This window comes from Neurospora crassa, linkage group III, assembly GCF_000182925.2.
Source record: "Neurospora crassa OR74A linkage group III, whole genome shotgun sequence".
Classification (NCBI taxonomy): domain Eukaryota; kingdom Fungi; phylum Ascomycota; class Sordariomycetes; order Sordariales; family Sordariaceae; genus Neurospora; species Neurospora crassa.
Window position 1 is genome coordinate 623,499 of NC_026503.1, and position 21,759 is coordinate 645,257.

Sequence of the window (21,759 nt, forward strand, 5' to 3'; positions counted from 1 at the left end):
GCTCGGGTACTATTTCCAACGCAAACTCATCAATGAACAACAAAGCTCCTTCCAAAAACAAGACAAAAAACAAAAACGAAGCCTCGGCAAGCTGGAAACTCCGTGTCCGCAGGTTAGTTTCACATAGTCGTATGGCCGCGTCGAGTAGGAAAGCAAATCGGGAGGGGGGGAAATAAGGAGCGACCGGGACCCGTTGTATTATAGTTCGCAAATGTCGCAAAAAGTCGTAAATGTGCAAATTACCTAGTATTGCCTCCTCTCCCATCCCCAGGTCAGCCCTTCCAAACGTGGAATACAAAATAAAAAAAGGAATCATGAGCTGACTGCATGTGAACATACAAATCATTAATGTGACGAGGCCGTCCCAGGTGAAGATACGATCAACATCCAGGCTGACGGCGTTGTCTTTTTTTCTTTGCTTAATATCTTCAGAGAATAGCAGAGATTCGCGTGGCGTCAGATGAAAGCTGGGATCTGCTTCTAGCATGAGAGCGAAGAACTGTGTGCATTATCCCCACAAAGATACACACACATACACACCTCATTCACATTGGCACCTTTTCACATTGACACCCAGCTGCTGTCTAATCTAACAAGTAAAAAAAGGGGCTGCTGGCATACATACTTTCATACTACCTCTACCCAGCGTGAAAAGGGTCGGTCGGGTGGCCTGTAGTACATAACAAGGTCGGGTATAATTATACAACTCTCAATGGTACATTACCTTGCCGAGCTTGCCTAGGGCTACCTAGGGAACATGGCCTCTCACGCCACCCGGCTAGGTACTACACTAGAGAAACAGTGTGTATCACATAAGGTAAGGTAAGTACAGGCCACCACCACCCCCTGTGAGGCTCGGATTTCATGAGCATCAGGTACATACATCCTGGGGAATCATCTCATAGTGGGAGGGACTGAGGGATTCAAAACGAACTGTCCTTGCATTTCACATTCCACTTGTGAAAGCAGGTCATTGATGGCATCGTCCGAGGATCATCTACTTACGAAAAGACTTTGGTGGACAGACCTCAAGGCTACACTACTTAGACCACGGAAATTGCTAATCGTAGTACACTACACTACACTACACTAGACAATGAAGTTGCAGATCCCCAGTCTACTGCGTATATCAGATACAACCTGGAAAACCAACGCTCAACTTCTTGACTGTGGTCAAAAGAAGCCATTCAGCGCAAACAGATGATAAAGCAACTGAAGCCTGTCTGTAAACAGATAAAGGCCGCGATACAAGATCCGTCCTATCGCCCTTTGAAAACGCCAATGCCAAGACCCTGAATGGAACTCCGTCCGGGCTCCTGTACTACACATTCTTAACACATACAAGCCTTCTCGATTTGTCGCACTCGAGGCTTATAGTGGCTGCAGCTAAATGTCAGCTTGGCTTGCATCTTCCGTTCATCACCATCCAGCCGCCCCCCCTAACCCACCAAGTAAGGAAATCCTCCAAACGCCATTCCTACTACTTCTTATATATGTATAATGCTGACCGTGATTACTGTAGTAGTCAGTAAATCTGCGCAAGGCATCTCGGTCTATGTGTTTGATTACACTGGTTGCGAAGGTGCTATTTCAACATCAACCTACAACTAAATTCTCAAGCCAGATAACCCAGCAGCTGAAAGATGCGCGGAATACTCAAATGTAAAGTGGTATAATGCTATTAATGTCTTCTTCTTGTAAGAGTATTATTATAAGAGAAATATCCTATCAGGTTAGGTAGTTAAGTGTTCTCGTCGTCGTCGTTGTTGTTGGACGACGACATGCCCCATGACAAACGTACGTACCCCCGTTTCTCCGTCCGTTCTCCCGTGATGAAATGCCATTAACGCCGACCAAAAGGAAGAGAAAAAAAGATGAAAAAAAGGAGAAAAAAAATTGATGAATTACCAACACGCTGTCTGTTGGGAATGCTTCGCTTGCTGCTTTCCCACCAGAAAAACCCCCGTACCGAAAATCATCAAAGATAGCTGCGTTATGCATTTTTGCGCCCGCCCAACCAAAACAAGCAAGCAACATGACAAGAGTGCCGTGAGCACATGGTATCAATCAACCGTCTGAAGACACATCCACAATCCATCCCTTTCCCTGTCCATAACATCCATCTCCTTCTCTACACTTTTTTTTCTTTTTTGTTTTTTTCCCTCAACATGTCCCAGGCCGTCTTAGGCGTTCTAATACCTCAAGGACTGCCTGTTGGGACTAGGCGTATACCCATGACTCTCCCGTCTGTGATGTCCTCCCTCATAACCGCTGGCGCTCGCACCACTTCCCGTTCCGGGCCCGGAAGCATAATGGCCTTCGTAAATCGGATCCGCATAGACCGTCGCCCTCCTGTCCTCCTCCGGACCCTGTGGCAGCAACTCCTTGACCTCCCAGTTGTTCATCCTCGTGCCCACCGAAAACTCCAAGTCCTCCTTGGTGATCGAGTCCCAGTACTTGTACACCATCATCACGGCCAGCAAGTTGCACGTCGTGGCGAAGAAGAGACCGTCCAGGTAGTGCGAGATGCCCTCGCAGATGGGCGAGCTGAACGCGTAAAGGATGACTTGGCCGGCAATGAAGAAGAAGAGGCCGAAGGCAATGTCACCCAGAGGCCAACGGTCCTGGAGAGTGCGGGTAACGAGGATGATCTGCATCACTACGTAGAGTAGGAGCTGGAGGGCGTTGAGAAAGTAGAGCACGACAAATATGCCGACGGTGTTGGTGGGACCCAAGCCGGCCCAGGATTTGAACGTGGCGAGACCGACGAGGAAGGAGATGACGAAAGCGACGAAGGAGCAGAGGCGGAGCATCCATAACGAGAGAGGAGTGCCGTCCTCATAGAGCTGGAAGCCGACGAAGCCGTTAATCACTAGGCAGGTGACCAGGGCGGAGGCGAGACCAGCTTGCACGGCGACGAAGTAGGGGTAAGAGCCCGAGTGCGGGGGGATGACGCCGGCATCGATACAGAGGGAGAGGAAGGTGAGGATCATGTAAAGGTAGAAGAAGGTGGTGATTTCTTTGCGGCCTGTTGGACACATTTATTCTCGTTAACACGCATTCCCTCCATGCCAAATCGAGAAATTGAAGAAGACGTACCGACAGCAGTGAACTTCCCCCTCACATGCAACAACATGACCACCGTCATGACTAGAGCAACAATGTGCATCACGCTTGCCGCGCCCTGGAAGATGATGGTGTTGGCCACCTCAATGTTGCGCGCATAGCAGTCCGGCTCAATGCCGACGCCGGTGGCAATCGATGTTATCGGGCCAACTGACGCGCATAGAGGAATAGGCGCCATGCGACATATGCTGCTGAAATCTCCGAATTTGCCCATGGTTGGCGATATATGAGGCCGTCGAGGGCCGGGTCAAGCTAAGCGTCGTTCGGCGAGGGCTTCGTGGGTGTCGTCGGGTCCGGGGGATAAAAAAAAAGGAAAAAGCGACGCAACGGGGCGGGGCCGAGAGAGAGGACAGGGGGATTTGTCGGCTCGGTGTCAATTCACGGCCTCGGCAGGTTCGACAACTCGAACTGTCGTCGCGGGAGGGAAAAAAAATAATAATAATCAAGGTGCGTGAGATTAGGGAGAAGATTGTGTCTCTTTTTGTATTCTTGTCTCGGTTTGTTCAAGTGAGACGGGCGCCTAGTGGAGTCTGTGCTACTGTAAAATAGTCCCGAGTCTGGAATGGGCGGGAAAGAGACGAGAGGTTGCCGTTGAGCGAAGGTCGGACAAGCGCGCTGTGTAATTCGGATACGCGATAGAATACCTATTGATTGGCGAAAACGAAAGTGTTGATGAAGATGTTTCAACGAATGTGTTTCGGTGGTTGATTTGACTTGACGACGACGACAACAACAACGAGAGAAGTTGGACGACCAGCCACCCGAGAAATGCGTAACGAAAACAGGCTTCCCCGCCGTGTCCCCCGTGTTGTTTGGTTGCGTTGCGACTGTAAGAAACGGGAAAGCTGAAAGATGAACTGAGGGCCAGTGCAGTGTGGACGCTGTGTGGGACTGACTGACTGCCTTGGGAAGCGCAGCTGGGGGAGGAGGGGGGGGCGCTGGCTGTCCCAAGATGGATGGGCGACCCACGGGCAGAAAAGGGAGAATCGGGGCACAGTCAGGGAATAATGACCAGGTGCCGCCCCATCTGGCTGCCCGTCATTTGGATGCCAAGAGAGCCAGGATATCCAGCTGGCAAATCGGCAACTATCACTTGACCCAGTGGAGTGAAGTAGCAGTATGGGCGCCCCGCCAAGCATCCGCTTCTCCGTCCATTTGGCTTGTGATCTTCAAGATCTTCAATATAAAACTCCCTTTTCCAACCTCCACGCCATTCCACGATCTTCACCTTGACGTCTTGTGAATATTCACTGCCTCACTCACTCTTGGAACTGGCGACGAACTGATCACCATTTAAGATACATCAAGAGTACTCTTTCTACACTCTCCTTTTCTTTTACCAAGTAGGTAATTACGGCCAACCAACCAACAACTTACAACCATGATACCCTGTGCTCTGCTCCTCCTCCCTCAGTCAGCTCTCGCCATACAAATGTCAACCACATATCTCGTCCATCCTGCACAGCCCAGTACACCACTTTCTTTGCAAAGCCCACACAGTTTAGTAACATTTTATGAAGAACAGACAAAGAAGAACATTATCGTGTCCATGCTATCAAGTTGATTTCCCTTTGCTCTTGTACACTTCACCATCCCTTCCCAAACGCCATTCGTAAATGGATATATCAAACCACCGTAGCCGCCTCATGCCCTGGTCTTTAATGCGTTATCATGCCATCGTTGACATTGCCACCATTCCCTTCCGTCCTCATTCTTGGTCTCTATGCGTGTTTCCAGACAGACAATGCTTCAGTGGGTTAAGTAAACACCGTCTATCAATGACCCAGCCCAGCCAATGCAAAATGCTCAACCGTCTTGTTATACACCAACTTCTGTGCCCGTACACACACATCGAGTCATTAAAAGTCATCATCATAGTCATCTCCTCCTACTATTCAGAGAGCCCATGTCGAGTCGCATCACAGGGCGATCAATCTCCAAGCTCCGACTCGGAATGAGCCTGCCGCCTGGTGTCCTTGGGTTGGCAACATTGACTCGGCCACGACGATGCGGCCTTACCGGTCCCTCTTCTTCGTCCGCGCTTCCTGACGAGTCATCCTCGTAGTCTTTGTTGGCTGGCAAATCAGAGCCAGTTACCACTTCATTGGAGTCAAAGAAGCCTTCGTTTCCGCTGGTCGGCCTAGGGATGCCTCTCACTGTGGCAACACTCTCCTGGCTGCCGCTTCGGTCACCCATCTGTGGTCGCCCGGTGTCCTCATAGTCTGCAAGCCTGGCAAAATAGTCTGCCAGGCCGTCAACACTAGGCGTACCAATGATGGCGTCGTATTGGGGCGGCGGCGTCATCAAATCGGCTTGAAGCGGCGGCGGGGGCTCGTCAGCATCAAATGCCGGTGGGTTGTATGATGGGCAGCGGATAAGGTGCATGGGCCGTTGCCGTTCGAGAGGGCTCGGTAGCGTGTGGCCCCGGGCTCGGTTCACAGGCAAGCCACCAGACTCCCGTGAATCATGGACATGAGCGGCTTGAGGGATTGAAGGTAAGACCGATGCGCTGAGCCTGTTGAGGCCCAGTCGACTGCCACTAGGGCTCAGGACATCTTGCTCCACGAGCTGCAACTGTCCAAGCGGGCTGGATGCACTCCTGTCCACGACATCGGCATCAGGACAACCACAGGATGTCTGTTGACGCTCGAAGGGCATGGATCCATCTGAACCGTATTGAGGAAGTGCGGTATTTGCCTGCGTCGCGCGACAGTTCAGTACAGTAAACGGGCTGTCAATGCTGATTTCGAAATGGCGTCTACGCTTGCCCAAGGGGTCTTCAGGATCCAGTCGAGATATCCTCATGACAATCTGTTGTGGAGTGTTAGTGAATGACATTCCGCGGGCTTCTTTCCGGGGAAATGGCACATACCTTGATCCAGTGAAACACATTGACATTCTTCCAACTGCAGTCTGGGTGAAGCCGGAGGTTCTTATCCCGGTTCATCATGGCGCATGTGGGGATTTGTACATTCATCTCAAGCTCGGTACTGCCCCAGAAGGTCTCCAAGCCAAGATCCAGATCACCCAGCAAGTTCTCAGTCTGGTTCGGCAACGGTGGCAGTGGCGCGTTTGTCCTGGCTGCTTGCACCATCCTTCGCGCTGCCGCGGACCGCCTGGCCTCTTCTCGTTGCTCAGGGCTTAGTTCACCACCGCTCAGTATGCGGAAGTCGCTGGATTCATACTGCTTGTCAAGAGGTTTCCCAGCAGATTTTTCGAGCAACAAGATCTTTCTCCCAGCATCCTTGCGGGTTACGTGCCTGTCGTTGGTCCAATACTCAATGTTCTCCGTCACAAACACCTTAAGCTTGTGTACTTGAACCTTGGCCAGCGGGGTGAGCTTGAAGGCAATGGGGATCTTGGCGCCAAGGGGAAAGCTCTTGCCAGAGATCATGATGTCGTAGTGCAGCTGATCTTCCCATTGCCTGCTAATAGAAATGGGTTCTGACATTTCAAGCGACATGGAATCCGGCAAACGAACGATGGACACCTCCTTGGTGCCGTGAAGATTGGGCTTGAAGGCACCCGCACGCTCTACCATTGCTTCCAACTCCCACTTGACAGATCCGTACTGCAGCTTGGTGGTCTCCAACTGGTGATGGTCAATGGGCAGCTCAAACGTGTACTCGTATGTGCCAGGCTGGAACACCTTGTACCCCTTTGCATAGATCTGGTTTGCAAAGGGAGAGTCGCCTTTACCAAAACTCCGAGAGTTGACAGAATTAAGCGAGAGCCTCTTGAGCTCCTTGGCAGTCAGGCTGGTTGAGTGCCGGCTCTTGCCGGTAAGGTGGGAGAAGGAGCCGTTGGAGAAGTTGGAGGACAGAGAGCTCCGAGGGTTGTGGCTGCACCCACTTCCCTTGAGCGAGTATGTGCACTGGTTTCCATATTCCGTCTCCCACTGCCCGCCATGAATTGCCTGGAAGAAGACCAACGACTGTGTTCGCAGGACCTGCTCCTCATATGTTTCTGTCTTGTTGGGTGGAATTCCTTCTGGCCATTCTGTCCTCGCTTTACCTACGAGCTTTAATGTCACAGACTTGAGCTTAACGTTCTTTGACACGTTCAGCTGGAGTTTTCCGCGGAGTAAAGCGGATGCGCCGTGACTTTCTTCCCGGGCACGGTCATTATGGTCGAACCCAGTCAAGAAGACATTGGGCTCCGCCAACACTATCGAACATGTTACACCGCTTCCGGATGCAACAGGCTTCTGGACTTCGGTGATTGATGAACTTGCCGACTTGCAAGTGCAAGCAGACATGACGCTATTCCGGTTGTTGGGTAGCAGCACCATGGGAGATGCGGGTGTAGGAGCGACGGCAGTCATGGCGGACTGGTCGACTGTGGGCTCCGGACGTACTGTTGGCTCGTATTTGGATCTGCGAAGGTGCCCGATCAAACTCGACGCCCTCGATCTCCTCGTCCTGGGGGCGGTATCGGTGGTTTGGGACGCCAGCGTGGATGATTTTGGTGATTTCCTTGCCTTGATGGAGAAGACAGACAAGACCTTGTCTATGACTTTGTGGACCGCCTCCCCGGCCGGGGGTAGTAAACGAACGGGTGGAAGCTGCTCGGATCTTCTCCGTCGAGCTTTCTCCTCGATTTTTCGACGCTTGTTGTGCTTCTTCTCCGCCTTTTTCCTCGCTTTCCTGTCCTTGTGCTCCTTTCGCTTCCGGACCTTTTCGGCAAGGGGGTCAGGTCGTAGCTCGTGCGGAATAAAACCGGGGGGATATGCTACAATGTGAATTGAGTGTGGGCGGCGTTGACGAGGCCCTATCAAGGGACTGGGAAAAGAAGGGATTGTTGGGGATGCTGAAGCGTTGCGCCCGTTGCGACCTGTGGTAGGGGTGTAGTAGATGGATCCACGAGAAGATGACGAGTACGGCTGACGTCGCTGTCGAATACGTTGCTGGGGGCCTGTTGAATACATTGTGGGCTAGATTAGAGACTGATCCTGGCTAGGCGTGGTCTGAAAGGTGAGAGTAGACGAGGGCGGAGAGGTGACTGTGATGCTACCACCAGCAGCAACACAGTTTGATGGGTCCGCCACGAAGCGGATGCAGAGAAAGGTGGCAGGAGGGTGACATGAGAGAAGGATGAAAAGAACGGCAGAAGACCGAGGTGATATCAAAGAGTGAAGTGGAAAAACGCTGTGCAGTGTGTATTCCGGCAGCAGAGGGGCCGAAGAGACGGGAAGAAATCGTGACAAGGGGGGAGGGGAGTTTGTGGACTTGACGGGAGAATGTAGGAGGAGAAAGAGGGAGAGGGGAAGTAGAAGTGGAACTGGGGGAGGAGGGTTTGGCCAGCAACGGGATACAATGCGGTTGTGCCAGAACCAGCAATGCCTGCCGGTCCGGGAAGTGAGGTGAGGTTGGTGGTGGTGAAGTGCGTGATGGTCACGGTGGTGGAGGTGGAAGTGGAAGTGGAAGTGCCCCTGCTACCAAGTCGTAATAACAACCGTTGGTGGTAGTAGTGTATTACGGGAAGGCGGGAGTGACGGGACGAATGAGACGGGACTCGGAGCCTTGAACCAGCGTCCTCCATGAAACCCATGTGGAGTGATGGGATCTGGAAGAGGGCGGGACCTGGGACGGGGACGGGGACGGGGAGCTGATCTCTCTTTCAAGGTTGGGGACGTGGTGCCATGTTGGACAGGTTGGACAGGCATGATCCGTATTGAGCAGCAGGTTGATGAAGACGGAAAGAGCGACCATTCTGAGAAAAGGACCCCTCTCTCCCTCCTCCCTCTCCGCTCTCCACCAAGACGAGTAAGCAGGCATATCGCGTTGTGACGATACGGATACACAGCTCGGTCATCCTCACATTATCCCCACGCTGAACCATGATAAACATTCGCAGGGAGACCGTGACTAGGGAACTATGACATGAACCTGGACCGCGGTGACGGGGGGGATTTGAACCATCTCACACACGGCACTCTCAAACGTCAATTTGCGCCATTCAGCGCACTGGCGCTGCGTTCGCCATGCACAACGCACGCTCATCTCAGCTTGACTCCAGTCAGGAGTGACAAGGTAAGGCTGGCTGAGCGAAACTTTGTGTAAACCAACGAAGAATGGCAGATGGCCGTCAGACTGATTGGTCTTAACAGCTGCACCTGTGCATAGAGATGCCGCCAGCGAGTGGCTAAGATCGGATGAGGTACCGTAATGGTCCATGTCATCAACATGTGGGGAGCTGCTGGTGAAAGGGGAAAGGGAGCAGTTGAGGTTGGGATGATGACAGTGAGATGATGGATGGGAGGGAAGTCGACTGGGCGTTGAACTAACTCCCGTCCGCCCATTACAACTAACTTAAAGTAACCTCCGTCCATCGTTGGCTGATTCGTACTAGTGTCCGGATCTCCCGTTTGGGTCACCATGCACTTCAGTTCCATCCTGCTATGCGTGGATGTGGATGGGATTGTGCATGAGGTTCTTTCTGGATCTAGACTCAAACTGCCCCATACTTGGGGTACGTTGAGATGGAAAGAGCCCAGCTGGGGAAATAATGGCTGTGCGGTGGGGGGAGGGAAGGTGCCACAAACCGCAACTTGTGTCCTCTTCCCCGTTTCTCTATCAATTTTTCAGGTGTTGAGAAGAAAGGAATGCGCATAACTCCGATGCTGGCCGAATGCGAATTAAAAAAAAAAAAAAAAAAAAAAAAAAAAAAAAAAAAAAAAAAAGAGGCACCGCGGTAAAACTAAAACACTGGGGGATGCAGGTTGCCATGGGCGCGCGTGTATGTGATAAAGTAGAGTCTCATATAAAGACAAAATCATGACACGTACCTGTACCTCTCTGATCATGAGCACGCCCGCTATCTCCGCGCTTCTATGGCTGCTGGGCGCAATCAACCGTCCGTGATATCGGGTAGTGGTGAGCTGTTTGGGTGGTACAGTAATTTGCGGAATCGTAATCCCGACCTGCACAACGCTCGCTGCTCTGTGTTGTTGCTGTTGCCGGTGTGTTTTGCAAGATGTGCAATATCAGTACGACAAGGCCCAGGGTTGGTCGTTGCGTTGGTCTGGGTCTTTGTCGTAAAAAAAAAAAAAATAGTCCGTTCCTTGTCCGGGCGGCTCAGCAAGTGTTGGTTATGATAGCAAACCGCTTGACCCAAGAAAGAAGGAAGCCGCGGTGCCGGAACGGCCGAAGGGAGGACCGGGCGTTCACTCAGTGTGCCGTTGTTGGTCTTTGTGCGTGTGGCAGTGTCGCGCCGTAAGCCGAGGTGGCGGTGATGAGGATACTATGGTAATGGCTCGAGATTGGGTGGTAATAGTCGAGAGAGTCGTGTGCTCGTTGATAAGACGTGGAAAAGGTTAAGCAACAAAATCAATCAGTCTGACTGGTGAATCCGGCAAAAGTGTCTCAGGCCCGGGAGTTGTTGAGTTGAAGGTCGGATGGTCACGCTACGAGGGTGCCAGGATGACGGGATGTTGCGCGCGGGCGGTACTTGGGTAACCCTCTGCAGTAGGATATGTATGTATGTATATCCTCGGTCTCTGCTGGCCAAGGTTAGACTCGTGGTGTCGTTGGGTCAAAGATAGATAGATATGACGGACCAGGGCGCAGGGAGGGCGTTGGTAGTGTACACTACAAGACTGGGGACCTCGATGCGGCGTGGAAAAAAAAAGAGTTGGAGCCAGGAACTTGAAACAAGAGGCTGTCGGGACGGTGAAAGGGGATGGAGAATTGAGGGACCGTGGTAGCATGATATTACCAATCGACGCTATGAAAAAGCAAAACACCAAGTCAATGGAGAGCAAGACCCAGCATTATTTTTGCAACTGGGGAGGCAAGGCGAGGGAAGAAACACCCTGATTTTCGCGCCCGGGACAGGACTCATCATCGTTCCCAGCTGGTCCTGGATCTCCATTGGACCGTCTTGGGGTCTCAAGAGTCTGGAGACGGTCTGGTCGGAGATCAAGGTTGTCTTGGACGAGATGCAAAGACAGCCATGGGGGACGCCATGATCTCCACCAATGCAAGTATGATGTATTCTCAACGCCCGAATCCCTACCATCCCTGCCTGTGCTGCCCTTTTTCCCCACTGCCGCTAACAGAAAAGGTGGAGGAACTGGGCATTCTTGGCACCGATAGGGTCGCACTCGGTGGATACCAGGGCACAGGTCCGCCCGAACTTTGTGATGAGGTGCGAGAAATGCCCTTTTTTTCCCCAGCATGACACTCATCGATCGTGTTCCGTTATCGCTCAGCACTTTCTGACAGAGACTCCCGAGGGTCCCGGACGGGCAAGATGAAGACGGAGGATCATGATGGAATCGATATTCTGTCGTTATTGCGCCCAGGCTGTTAATAGACAGACGACCTACTTAGCCAACCGATGCCGATTTGGCCGCCCGCGTACCTTAGACTGGCAATAGTGTCCATGTACACACACATTCACACACATGCCACGACTTGTGAATCAGTCCAGAAACGGAAGAGGCACGCATTGGATCGAACAAGGGGAAAAAAGTTGAGGATGGCACCGAGACACCAACGGCCAGACTTAAATCCAACGAACCTTTCAAGCATGCTTTGATCCTCCCCTCCTTTACAATACACTACATCACCATCTACAGCACATCGGTATACCTATACATACATACTTGCTTCCCTTTTCCCTCCCGTTGGTGCTTGTGCAGCCGCGGTACTTAGCTTAAGCGACGGTGCATTACAACACGGCACGGCACTCCTTGAAATCTTTTGAAGTCTGTTGATCATTGTGGGTGAGAGACATATTTGATTTCAAAGACAAATCTGAAACTGTCAGGTTGTTGTGTACCTAGATAGATTGACGCTTTTGGATAGCACCAAGTGGGTATGTATCTACCTACACTAATATGTATGTAGTTTGAGACCGAGATATCTCGGTATCTCCACATCCAGATACATACTACTGCGTAAAGCAGTACCTACCTACCTGCTACCTCTACGCCAGGTCCCCTCGCCCGTCTCGGCGATGCATGAACGGCTGTCCTGGCACTTTCGGCCTGTGTCGTTTTTGCCTTGACATCCGTCTGCCAGGGACATGACTCACTCTGCACATACGGGGGGAATAAACGGTACAGAATTGCCCTTTAGTATCGATTCCACGTCAAATAACTTCGTTTGCTTGTCCAGGAGTGTCAAACAATGCAAAAAACAAAGATGCGAGAAAGGAAATTCCCGTCCACTAACAGACCGACCGGCGCCAAGCTGCACAAGCATTGACAATGCCCCCAGGGGTACTTTGTACACTAAGGAAGGCACAGGGAGCGCCTCCACAGCCCCCATTCCCTACGTCATTATAGCGGGTACACACAAGTGTGAATCAGGGCAGGCCCGGGCACCAGTTCCACGCTTTCCTCTAGCTGCTGACCTATTGGGTACCAAGGGAATGTGGAAGATACACTACAGTCTCGCTGGGCACCACCTTCTTCGCTTCGTTGTCGCTTCTTCGTCTTTTTTTTTTTTTTTTTTTTTTTTCGGGTTTTCTTCTTCACTTTGAGATTTCCCCCCCCCGTGCCGGCCGATTCACAAACATCCAATCCCGAGGCCCCGAAGCGAATGCAACGCGCGACTCGAAAGGGAACTGCAGACAGACACTTCGTTACGCGCCATGCCTGTCACCTTGACTAATGTCATTCTTGACGACCCATGACACAAAGTGCCCGTTCATACACGCCCAGCGGGCGAGGTGCCTTAGCCTTGAAGTCACCGAGTACCTAACTTGAATGAAACAAATGAAGGGATCGCCGAGGCTTTGCTAGTGGCTGTATATTCTGGGACACCTTGACGGCCCGACAGCCATGTTTACCATGCAGTACACGTGTAGAGCAAGAAGTCCATGGAACGGACAACCCTCCGAGATCGCCCTTCCATACAATACACCTTCGCCATTGCCATCAATCCCGCGACACTTTGCGGTTTCTTCGGCTTGTCGTCGTCACGGTACCGTAGCATGATCGACCGCCGCCTTAGCTCGCTTAGTTTGCCTGGTGCTCGTGGGCTGATCATCCCCGTCGTCGAATCAGCACTGCCGCGTTTCACATCACAGCCTTGGGCCTGACAGAGCCAAGGGACTCGGAACCCATCTTGGCTTTCAGTTACCATGCATTTTACTCGCTTGAACGAACGTCGCCCTAACTTTAATGACTACGGCTAACGAGAACTGAACAGACATGCTTCCCCCAGAACACGCGATTAGTCCCTCCAGAATCTGCGAGGCTGTGGTTGTCGTCGAATCACGGGCCGGTGATCCTCATCTGCCCTCCGTCTTCGTACTCTCTCCAAGTCCAAGATACTCTCATTCGAAAACACCTGTCCGAACCGAGCCCTCGCTGCCCCGCCGAACCGGTTTGGATGATGAGCCCCCATATTCCAACGCTCACGGGCAGGAGCTGGAGGCGGTGCCGGCCGCCGCCTTTCTGGCTCTCCGTAGAACCTCTTGGCCCACGCTCTCGCTTCCTCCTCCGAGTTGTTTAATCTGGTCCTCAGCTTGTCCCTTATGTGCACCTCGAGCTCCCTGAGCGTGGGCCGCGATAACGGAGAGTGGTACAAGCACTGCGCAACCACTCTTCTCAGATCTCGGTCCGTGTCATCGTACCGCCCAGAGTACAACAGATCGCCCCCGTAGGTAGCATCTTTCACCGGTCGGTCGAACACCCTGCTGGCGTACACAAACGGTTCCTTTTTCTCATTGGGCCAACACAAGGTGATCAAGGCATACATGGTCTGAGAACGGCCCCAGTTAGCTTTTGAGCGACAAGCGTCTAGTCAAGATTACATACCCAACCCATCTGCCAAAGGTTCATGCTTTCTCGATAGTTGCCCGCCGTCGGTGCCCCGTCGGAGGCCGGTGCGGCGATGTGCCAATCCCATTCTTCGGTAAACTGTTCAGGTGTGTAGAGATAAGCCTTGCCAGACTGGCGGGCATACCATACTCTTTCCGTCTCTCGTCGTGCGCGGAAATTGAAGATTTCTCCTAAGCCCAAGTCGCCAATCTGTTTGTAGCCACTGTTAGTTGATGTTGTAACCTCTTTATCTTGTCTGAACGATTCACCTACCTTGTGTATAGGCACAATTGCATGGTTACGTTGTCCAAATGTGCCAAAGCCTCCCACCAGAACTGTTGCAGTCAGTAAGTCTTTTCCATCCATCTTCAATGGTCAACGGCCATCCACTCACGATTAGTAGGATCAATATCAAAGTGAACCATTGTATCCCTCGGACTCTCGTTGAAATCCCTAGCTGACTCTTCCGCCCTCCACTTCGTTCCGGGGTAAGCCAAAGCGACCAAGCCGCGAACAAGGCAATCGAAGATGGTCCATAGTGCCCTGTCGCTGAACGTTTTTCGTTCTTTGGCCATCTTGACGATCCATTTCTCCAAGGTGCCACGCTCCATGAACTCGAGAAAGAGGCCGCCGGCTGCGAGGTCGCTCTCTTCGATGGCTTCTTCGGCGGCGAGGTTGTACATGTGGAGGACGTGATGGGCGTCGCGCATCAACTGTAGGGAAAAGAGAATTAGCACGGAGTTCTTTTGGTTGACAGTCTCTAACCTGGTTTTCTCTTTTCTTCATCCTCCTCGAATCCCTCTTATTCATCTTCTTCTTCTTCCGTTTTTCTTCTTCAAGTTAGGTTTCTTCATCCAGCTCCAATCCACTTTCCCACTCACTGATCCTCTCTATACAACTTCACACTCCCCCGAGCAACCCATCTTTACTATAAAAAAGAAATCCCCAAAGAAAAAAAAAAAAAAAAAAAAAAAAAAAAAGAGAAAAAAAAGCAAACATACCTCATAATTCCTCCTCTCCTTCTCTATCGTATCCCTTCCCTCCAACTCAATCTTCACCACCACCTTTTCTCCAGAAGACATACTAAACAAACAAGCCATCCCGAACCCTCCCCACCCCAACACCTTCTCGAACCTCATCCCCTCCTGCGCCAGTAGTCGTTCCAATCTGCGCGCCCGTCTCTGCACCCCCGTCGACGGCCCTTCCTTCTTTTCATCCTCCTGACTCTTTCGATACGGCTCCGGCTCCCGAAAGGTATGTCTCCCCGGATGAAGATGATGAGGGGGCGGGGGCCCAAACCCCGGCCAGCGCGCGGGTCGACGACGGGGGAACTCGAGGTTGTGGATGGCCTCGCGGCGTTTTTGGCGGGACCAGGCCGAGGCTCGGCCCATGCGGTGGAAGGCAAAGTAGTCGGTTTGTTCGCGTTGGACGTCGCGGAATCCCATCTTGTCGGTGGTGGTGGTGGTGGTGATGATAGCTCTGGGGAGAGAGAAAGGCTGTGGTAGTGGAGGAGGAGGTGTGCACAGGCGGGTTATCTTGGTGGCCCGGTAGGTACTTTGTTGTGAACGGTAAGTAGTCTGTGATACTGGGTTGGCACCTCAGAGACTTGTTGTGTGAGTTGGACAAGGTACAGTGATGCTAATCTTCTACGCCGGGTAAGTATGTCAAGAAGTGTCTTCTCACTCTTAGCCGGCGTCAACTGCATGGAATATACTATTCGACTGAAATCAAATTGTGGCTTGAAGAGCCAGGCTAGATTCAAGGCCTCCATAAAGACCATTGGCAGTCTTTGGACAAAGCATGTAGTCCAAGGTCAATGGGAGCTTTGGGCGGTCAACTCCAAAGGTGTAAGATCGGAGCCCATTCAAGATTATCCCGGAAGCGGGAGGACTGACAAAGAATAGGCCACGTATTTCAAGCTGATCAACTCACTGTTCATAGGCTCGCATTGTTCACCACCACAGAAAGTCACAGCAGGCCCAAGTCCAAAGTCTTGTATTATTATCATCCAATGTCCTCCGGTTTGATCCTCCTCCATTACCTTCAATATCGGGGTATCCTACAATCATCTCGTCTTGTACACATGACCACCGCGTTTCTAACTGTAGCCCAAACAAGTTGCCCTGGTCATGATCCTATCGTTAACCGTCATAAAAAGCCATGAAAAAAAGACCTCCTTCGCGCTTGCCGCCCATTCACTTTCTATCTTATAGTTGCGCTTCGCGCCACAAGATGCCATGCTAATGTATGTGTATGCCAAAAATGACGATGCCTTGCCCTTTTCTTCTCTTTTTTAATCCAACGTGAAAACCACTCCTGAAGCTTGTCCATAAGATACAAGGAGAGCTCATACAAAAGGAATGTTGAAGTGGTTGTACATGAAGACAAATGAACAAGTGAAAGCTGATTTGGCAAATTGCGCAAATGACAAATCGCGAAATGTGAGTATGTGTCATGGACACAGTTTGTAGGTGATGGTCGGACATCGCAGGAAAGGGGAAAAAAGAAAAAAAGAAAGAGCGGAAATACCGGTTGGCCGGTGGCGGGGCGGAAAAACGTCTAGCGCTCAAAGCCAGAGCGACTTCCTCTTTTCCTTGTGTTTCTTCCTGTCTCTGTATTCCCTGGCCGTTGTCAGCTCAAGGTTCCTTTAGATACCGGCGGCGTAATGAAGTAAAACTGACACGGCGCTTCTGTCGCTGGAGTTCCGCACGACGACCATATCCTTGTCCTTCTTCCTCCTGCTCCTGCTGCTGCTCGACTTTTCCTCGTACCTATCACGCGACGACGCCCGAGACCTGCTGTCGCGGCTGGATTTGCGATGGTGGTGAGCGACGACCAGTGACGTTTGAAGACCCTCGAGCTGGCCGCGAGCTGAGCCCAGCTGGGCCGCAAGACGGTTGTTCTGGTCTCTCAGGTAAGCAGCCTCCTCCATCCGACGCTCGATCTCATGGTGCTTTGCATCCAACTCGGCCCTGAGCTCCGCGGTAGTCACGTCGGGATCCGAGTTGAGTTCGTCCTGAAGTCGAATAACCTTGTCTTGGAGCTCCCTCACCCGCTTCACAAGCTCCTCCCTGTTTGCCATGATGGAAGGGAGTTGGTCGGCCTCAGCCTGCGCCTTGTTAAGCTTCGCTTCCAGCCTGGACACCTTGTCCTGAAGTTCAGAAACCACTTCACGGACTGCGTCCCTCTCGCCAGCCAGGGCGGGGACCTTGTCTGCGTCGCTTTGTAGCGTCGCGACACGAGTCTCGAACTCGGCAACCTTGGCCTCCAGCTCAGTGACCTTGGACTCCAGCTCGACCTTGGAAACGCTGAGGTTGGCAACTTGGTATTCCAGCTCAGCCTTGGCGCTTTGTAGACCTGGAACCTTGTCTGCCTCGGCCTGGAGAGCGGCGTTGAGCCCAGAAAGCGTCATCATGTTGCCCTTTGCGGCCTCAAGAGACTCGCGCATTCTCGCCAACTCTTGCTCGGCATTGAGCTTTTGAGTGGCAATCGACACGTTGGCAGTCTGCGCTCCCGCCAGATCGGTGTTGAGGGTGGTGAGTAGTACCCGTCCATTCAACCTCTCAGCCTCCAGATCCTCAATTTGCTTCTTCAGGCCAGCCTTGTCGGATTCGAGACCCTCGATCAGCATGCGGAGGTTGACACCTTCAGCCTTGAGCACGGCAATTTCACCCTCCAACGTGCCGACCTTGTTACTCTGACCGGCACTGGACATCTCAAGCTCATCAATGCGCGTGGTGAGAGCGGTGGACCTAGCCTCGGCTGTGGTGAGCTTGCTCTCCAAGTCAGCCCGAGCTGCTTCCACTGCGGCCTTGGCCTCCTCCAGTTCCGCCTTCTCCTTCTCCAGCTCGGCGATTCGCTGTCTAAGCTCCATCTCTGCCTTCTCTGCCGCCAGAGCGAGCTTCTGCTTGTCCTCCGCAGCATCATCAATCAGCTTTTGACGCATCTGGTCGCCAAGGTGCTTCGCATCGGTGAGAGTGGCAACCTCGCCAAGAAGCACTTCTTTGGTGATCCTCAACTCATCGAGGCTGGTGTTCAACTTTTCAATCTCCTTGTCCCTCAAATCACGTTGCTCTTCGAGGGCATTGTTCGTGATCCTCATAGTCGAGATTTGCTGCATGAGACGAACCTCATGTTCGGACCGATCTCCCTGCAGGGATTTGATATCTTCCTCCAGACGGGTGACGGTAGCCTTGAGGGTTTTGCTAGTCTCCTTGAGATCGTCCCTTTCTTTCTGGACTTCGCTGAGCATTGCGCTGGTTGCTGCACAGGTAGTTTTGTACTCGGCGGCGGTTCTGGTTTCGTTGTCAAGCTTGCCCTGTAGCTCAGCTTGCATCTCAGCCTTTTCCGCACGCGTAGCGTTCAGTTGTTGCTCCAGCTCCGCCATCCTGCGGCCTTGCATATTAAGGTGGTGTTGAAGCTCGTCCATCGTTTGTCTCTCTGCCTCCATCATGGCGACAATCTCGTCCTTTTCGTGGTAAGCGTCGTCTCTTTCGTTCTGCATTGCCTCGACATCATCCTCCAGGGCGGCCTGGTCCTCAAGAAGTTCCGCCACCTCGGCCATGCTCTCCTGAAGCTCCTCCCGGAGTTTGCGCTGATCGTCACGCAGGTGAATCACCTCGGCCTCCTTGTCACTGAGCTGCGACTTGAGGTTGTGTTGGCCATTGCGCAGCTTCCTGTTCTCTTCCTCCAGCTGGTTCATTTTACCCAAAAGGTTCTCCTCCTTGTTTTTCTGGTACCAAGCCTTCGCATACTTCTCATCCAGAAGCTTTTCCTGGTTCTCACGCAGGCCTCTCGCTTCGGTCTCGAGCTCATCAATCTTGCGAAGAAGCTCCAGCTCGGACTCCTTGTGCTCGTGTTCTTTGCTCAGCAGCACGCTTTGTCCGTTGCGCAGCTCCCTGACCTCAATCTCGAGGTTGGCGATCTTGCGCTTAAGGTTTGTCTCCATCAACTGTTGTTGCCTCAGCTCTTCTTGGCTGGAACTCCGGTGATGCACCCTGATCTTAACAGATGGCAAAGGCTCACTGTTTGTTCGGGCAACGACCATGTCAGTCCGCGACGAGGGGCGGGGAGATGGTTGCGGCACGCGAAGCTGCGAACTGCGAGGTGGGTGGTTGGAGCTAGCAACGCTGGTGTCATCCGAATCAGACCCAGTGGTGCTACGGGTAAACCGGACGGTAGAGTGTGCTGACTTGTTGGACTTTGAGGAGGATCTGAAGATGCTGGTTGGTGTTACATCGCTGGCGCAGTCCGAAAGAGAGAGTCTCGAGTCGACCGTAGTAGCCAGAGTGCTGGTGCTGTTGGAGTGCATCGAGGATTCCGAAACGGACTCGGTTTCGGTATCCTGATCGTGATAATCGTGGGGTCGGTTGTCAAGGACATAGCGTGGCGCAGGAATAGTGCGCACATTACTAGGAGGAGGGCCGTAGGGACCATCGTGAGGGCCCTGAGGAGGGGTTGGCACCCGGGAGGGGCGTAGGTTAACGGTGGCACGACGTTCTTCGGGGAGGTTGATTATAGGGATCTTGGCCCTGAGCACCCTGCGCGGGAGGCCAATCGAACCGGTGGTTGCGTGGTGTGGAAGGGGAGGGCGTCCGGGCATTCCAGGGGCCAGATGGATCTGAGAGGGCATGGGAGCTCCTCCCCTTGAAGGGACTCTTTGAAGAGCCATATGAGGGCTGGGCGAGGGTATGCGGGAAGCAGGTGATGGCAATCGAGGAGAGGGTATCCGTGACGGAGAGGAAAGTCTGGCCGGAGAGGGTATCCGGGAAGGCATGGAGAGGCGCTTCTGCTGTAGGCTCGTCGCCATGGGCTGGCCATTCATGGCCATGGGGTTCATCATGGTAGGGCCGCCCGAGAGAACAGAGCTGCCGACATCAGAGCCGCCCGTCTCGGAACCGCTTCCTACTTCGGGGATGTTGGACGAGGCCAACGATGAGTCCGAGTTTCGTCGAGCACGAGACGGCGTTGGTGGTGGGCGGCCGCCCCTTCGGAGGATAGACTTTGGCTGACCGTTTTGAGGAGGTCCCCGTCTGTTTGTGAGTTGGAGAGGCCAGCTCGAAGTTCTGTTGGTGGGAGTAGCGGTGCTGGCAGTGCTGGCGGTGCTGGCGGTGCTAATAGTGCTTCCCGTGCTGCTGCTGACATTGCTGAGTCTGTCATCCGAGACAGAGAAGCCCCTCATGTGCCCCGGTCCTCCGCCTGGCCTAGGTCGTTGTGGGTATGGAGATCGATCTCCCATCGTGTCTATGTTGATGTGTGGTGGTGAGGCTGTGATGTTGTGATATGAGGACTCGGTGTTGTGTTTGCCTTTGTGTGTTCTGTATGACGGCCAATGCTCGCTCGGGCGTGCAACAACAAAGTGCAGACGGGTGTAAATAAATATGTACCGGTTGTCAGGTTTTCGAGCTCAAAGCGAGAGAGAGAGAGAGTGTGTGTGTGTGTGTTATGTGTGACTGGGCAGGTCTAGGTCTGGCCAGGTATTGGAAGGAGGTATATGTCTGCGAGTGGGGGGGATGGATGGATGTATTAAGCGTGCTTGGTTGGTTTGGGTATTAAGTAAGGCAGGTACGGGTGGTTTGTTTGTGACAAGAACGAATGTGTGTATGTAGGCAGGCAGGTAGTGATTAGGTATTATTACGAAGATGGTACTGACTGAGAAGGAGTAAGTAATTCAGGTCGGGAGTTCAGGATGGAAGAAGAGACCTCGAACGCGGGCTTCAGCTGAACTTGTATAGTCACAAATGGGCATTCACACGCTTGTTATGTTTCGCCGCCTCTTTTGACTGTGTAGGTACCTAGCAAGCAGCTAGTCTGTCTAGCCGCTGGGGACCTGGATGGAGACCTGAAAATCGGCCCCAAGGTGCGTTAAGCTTGTTATTCGGTGAGGAGAGCCAAAGTGCGGCTTCCCTGCCAATCCCGAGACTTGTGCTGCACGCAAGAGGGAGGGAAAGAGATGTGGAAACAACGAAGCGGGCCCCGATACGTGTTCCCTGGATGGGCCTGTGGTTATAGGGTGCTTGCTGGTTCTAGGCTGTTGCTGGACCGCAGCCCAGGGCAGTGTAGGTAGGTAGACGGGAACCAAGGGGGGCTGTGGTAAGGTTCGGTTATGTTGTTGTTGTCGTTGTTGTCTTGTTCACTTTTGCCGTCTGCCGTCGTCTGATGCGTGATCGATGGCATAAATGGATGCCCGGTGAGCGGGCTGCCGGAGATCTTTTGTTCTTCTTTTTGACCCGAGGAAGGAATGGAGCAGGACAGTCAGCAGAAGTGGAAATTGCAAGTGGCCCAAAGCAGGAACCGGATTGGATTTCCACCTAGTTTGTGTGCATCTGGACTTGAAAGTACACTAAGGTACGAGGGAAGGTGCAGTGCTCGTGCAGTTGCAGGTTGGTGCAGTTGCGTCTGCAGTAGTGTACCTAGTGGGCAGTGGGCAGGAGGTAGCAGACAGTAGTGGTGGTCGGTATCAAGGTCACTCGATGTGTACGAGTCTCTCTGTATGGGAAGAAGCCCAGGACCAGGGACTGAAGATCTTCAGCGTGGGCCGAAGCACGGAAGGCGGGCAGGAGGCGGGCATGAATGGCCGGAGGGGCACCACCAAAGCCATCATGCAGAGCGGACCGGGGGGGTCAGAGTAGAGTAGGATGAGGACGGGACTGACAGCATGCCGTGAGGAGGGGGATCAGCCGAGCTGACTGAGAGAGAGAGAGAGAGAGAGAGAGACAGAACGGGCAGGAACGAGGAAATGGCGAATGCGTGTGCAGTGTGTGACCTTGCGGTGGCCGCCCTCTTTGCGCTCATCTCACCCAGGTGATGATGATAGTTTCACTTTCTTCCCAGTCTCATTCATGATGCCTATCCAATGT

General features: G+C 52.7%; 4 protein-coding genes across 5 annotated transcripts; all 4 read right to left on the bottom strand.

Annotated features, from left to right (window-relative positions):
• Window positions 1–1,657: 1,657 nt before the first annotated feature.
• NCU05720 (chitin synthase export chaperone) lies at window positions 1,658–4,052 on the bottom strand. The gene is made up of 2 exons (XM_957813.3): window positions 3,100–4,052; window positions 1,658–3,028 (listed from the first exon to the last, which is right to left on the bottom strand). The coding sequence occupies exons 1-2, from the start codon at window positions 3,338–3,340 to the stop codon at window positions 2,193–2,195; spliced, it is 1,077 nt and encodes a 358-aa protein (XP_962906.3). The 5' UTR covers window positions 3,341–4,052; the 3' UTR covers window positions 1,658–2,192.
• A 360-nt stretch (window positions 4,053–4,412) lies between these two features.
• On the bottom strand, window positions 4,413–10,969 carry NCU05721 (arrestin domain-containing protein). Its single transcript, XM_957814.2, has 4 exons — window positions 10,685–10,969; window positions 9,914–10,624; window positions 5,999–8,040; window positions 4,413–5,937 (listed from the first exon to the last, which is right to left on the bottom strand). The coding sequence occupies exons 3-4, from the start codon at window positions 7,448–7,450 to the stop codon at window positions 5,005–5,007; spliced, it is 2,385 nt and encodes a 794-aa protein (XP_962907.2). The 5' UTR covers window positions 7,451–8,040; window positions 9,914–10,624; window positions 10,685–10,969; the 3' UTR covers window positions 4,413–5,004.
• A 2,341-nt stretch (window positions 10,970–13,310) lies between these two features.
• Window positions 13,311–15,345, bottom strand: NCU05722 (hypothetical protein; the record flags this gene model as incomplete). The annotated part of the gene is made up of 5 exons (XM_957815.1): window positions 13,311–13,841; window positions 13,898–14,110; window positions 14,174–14,235; window positions 14,295–14,613; window positions 14,902–15,345. The coding sequence occupies 5 exons, from the start codon at window positions 15,343–15,345 to the stop codon at window positions 13,311–13,313; spliced, it is 1,569 nt and encodes a 522-aa protein (XP_962908.1).
• Window positions 15,346–15,878: 533 nt separating this feature from the next.
• On the bottom strand, window positions 15,879–21,116 carry NCU05723. 2 transcript variants are annotated; one of them, XM_011395573.1, is made up of 2 exons: window positions 16,582–21,116; window positions 15,879–16,512 (listed from the first exon to the last, which is right to left on the bottom strand). In XM_011395573.1, the coding sequence occupies exons 1-2, from the start codon at window positions 20,136–20,138 to the stop codon at window positions 16,467–16,469; spliced, it is 3,603 nt and encodes a 1,200-aa protein (XP_011393875.1). In that variant the 5' UTR covers window positions 20,139–21,116; the 3' UTR covers window positions 15,879–16,466. The 2 variants fall into 2 exon arrangements, with proteins under 2 accessions (XP_011393875.1, XP_011393876.1); XM_011395574.1 differs by having other exon boundaries at window positions 15,879–21,116.
• Between the last annotated feature and the right edge of the window lie 643 nt (window positions 21,117–21,759).

Coding starts and splice junctions, on each gene's coding strand:
- NCU05721 (XM_957814.2), bottom strand. CDS start 7,450: ATGACTGCCGTCGCTCCTACACCCGCATCTCCCATGGTGCTGCTACCC. Junction 5,938..5,998: donor ATGTGTTTCACTGGATCAAG/GTATGTGCCATT, acceptor ACTCCACAACAG/ATTGTCATGAGGATATCTCG.
- NCU05720 (XM_957813.3), bottom strand. CDS start 3,340: ATGGGCAAATTCGGAGATTTCAGCAGCATATGTCGCATGGCGCCTATT. Junction 3,029..3,099: donor GGGGAAGTTCACTGCTGTCG/GTACGTCTTCTT, acceptor TGTGTCCAACAG/GCCGCAAAGAAATCACCACC.
- NCU05723 (XM_011395573.1), bottom strand. CDS start 20,138: ATGGGAGATCGATCTCCATACCCACAACGACCTAGGCCAGGCGGAGGA. Junction 16,513..16,581: donor TCCAGCGACAGAAGCGCCGT/GTCAGTTTTACT, acceptor CAGGGAATACAG/AGACAGGAAGAAACACAAGG.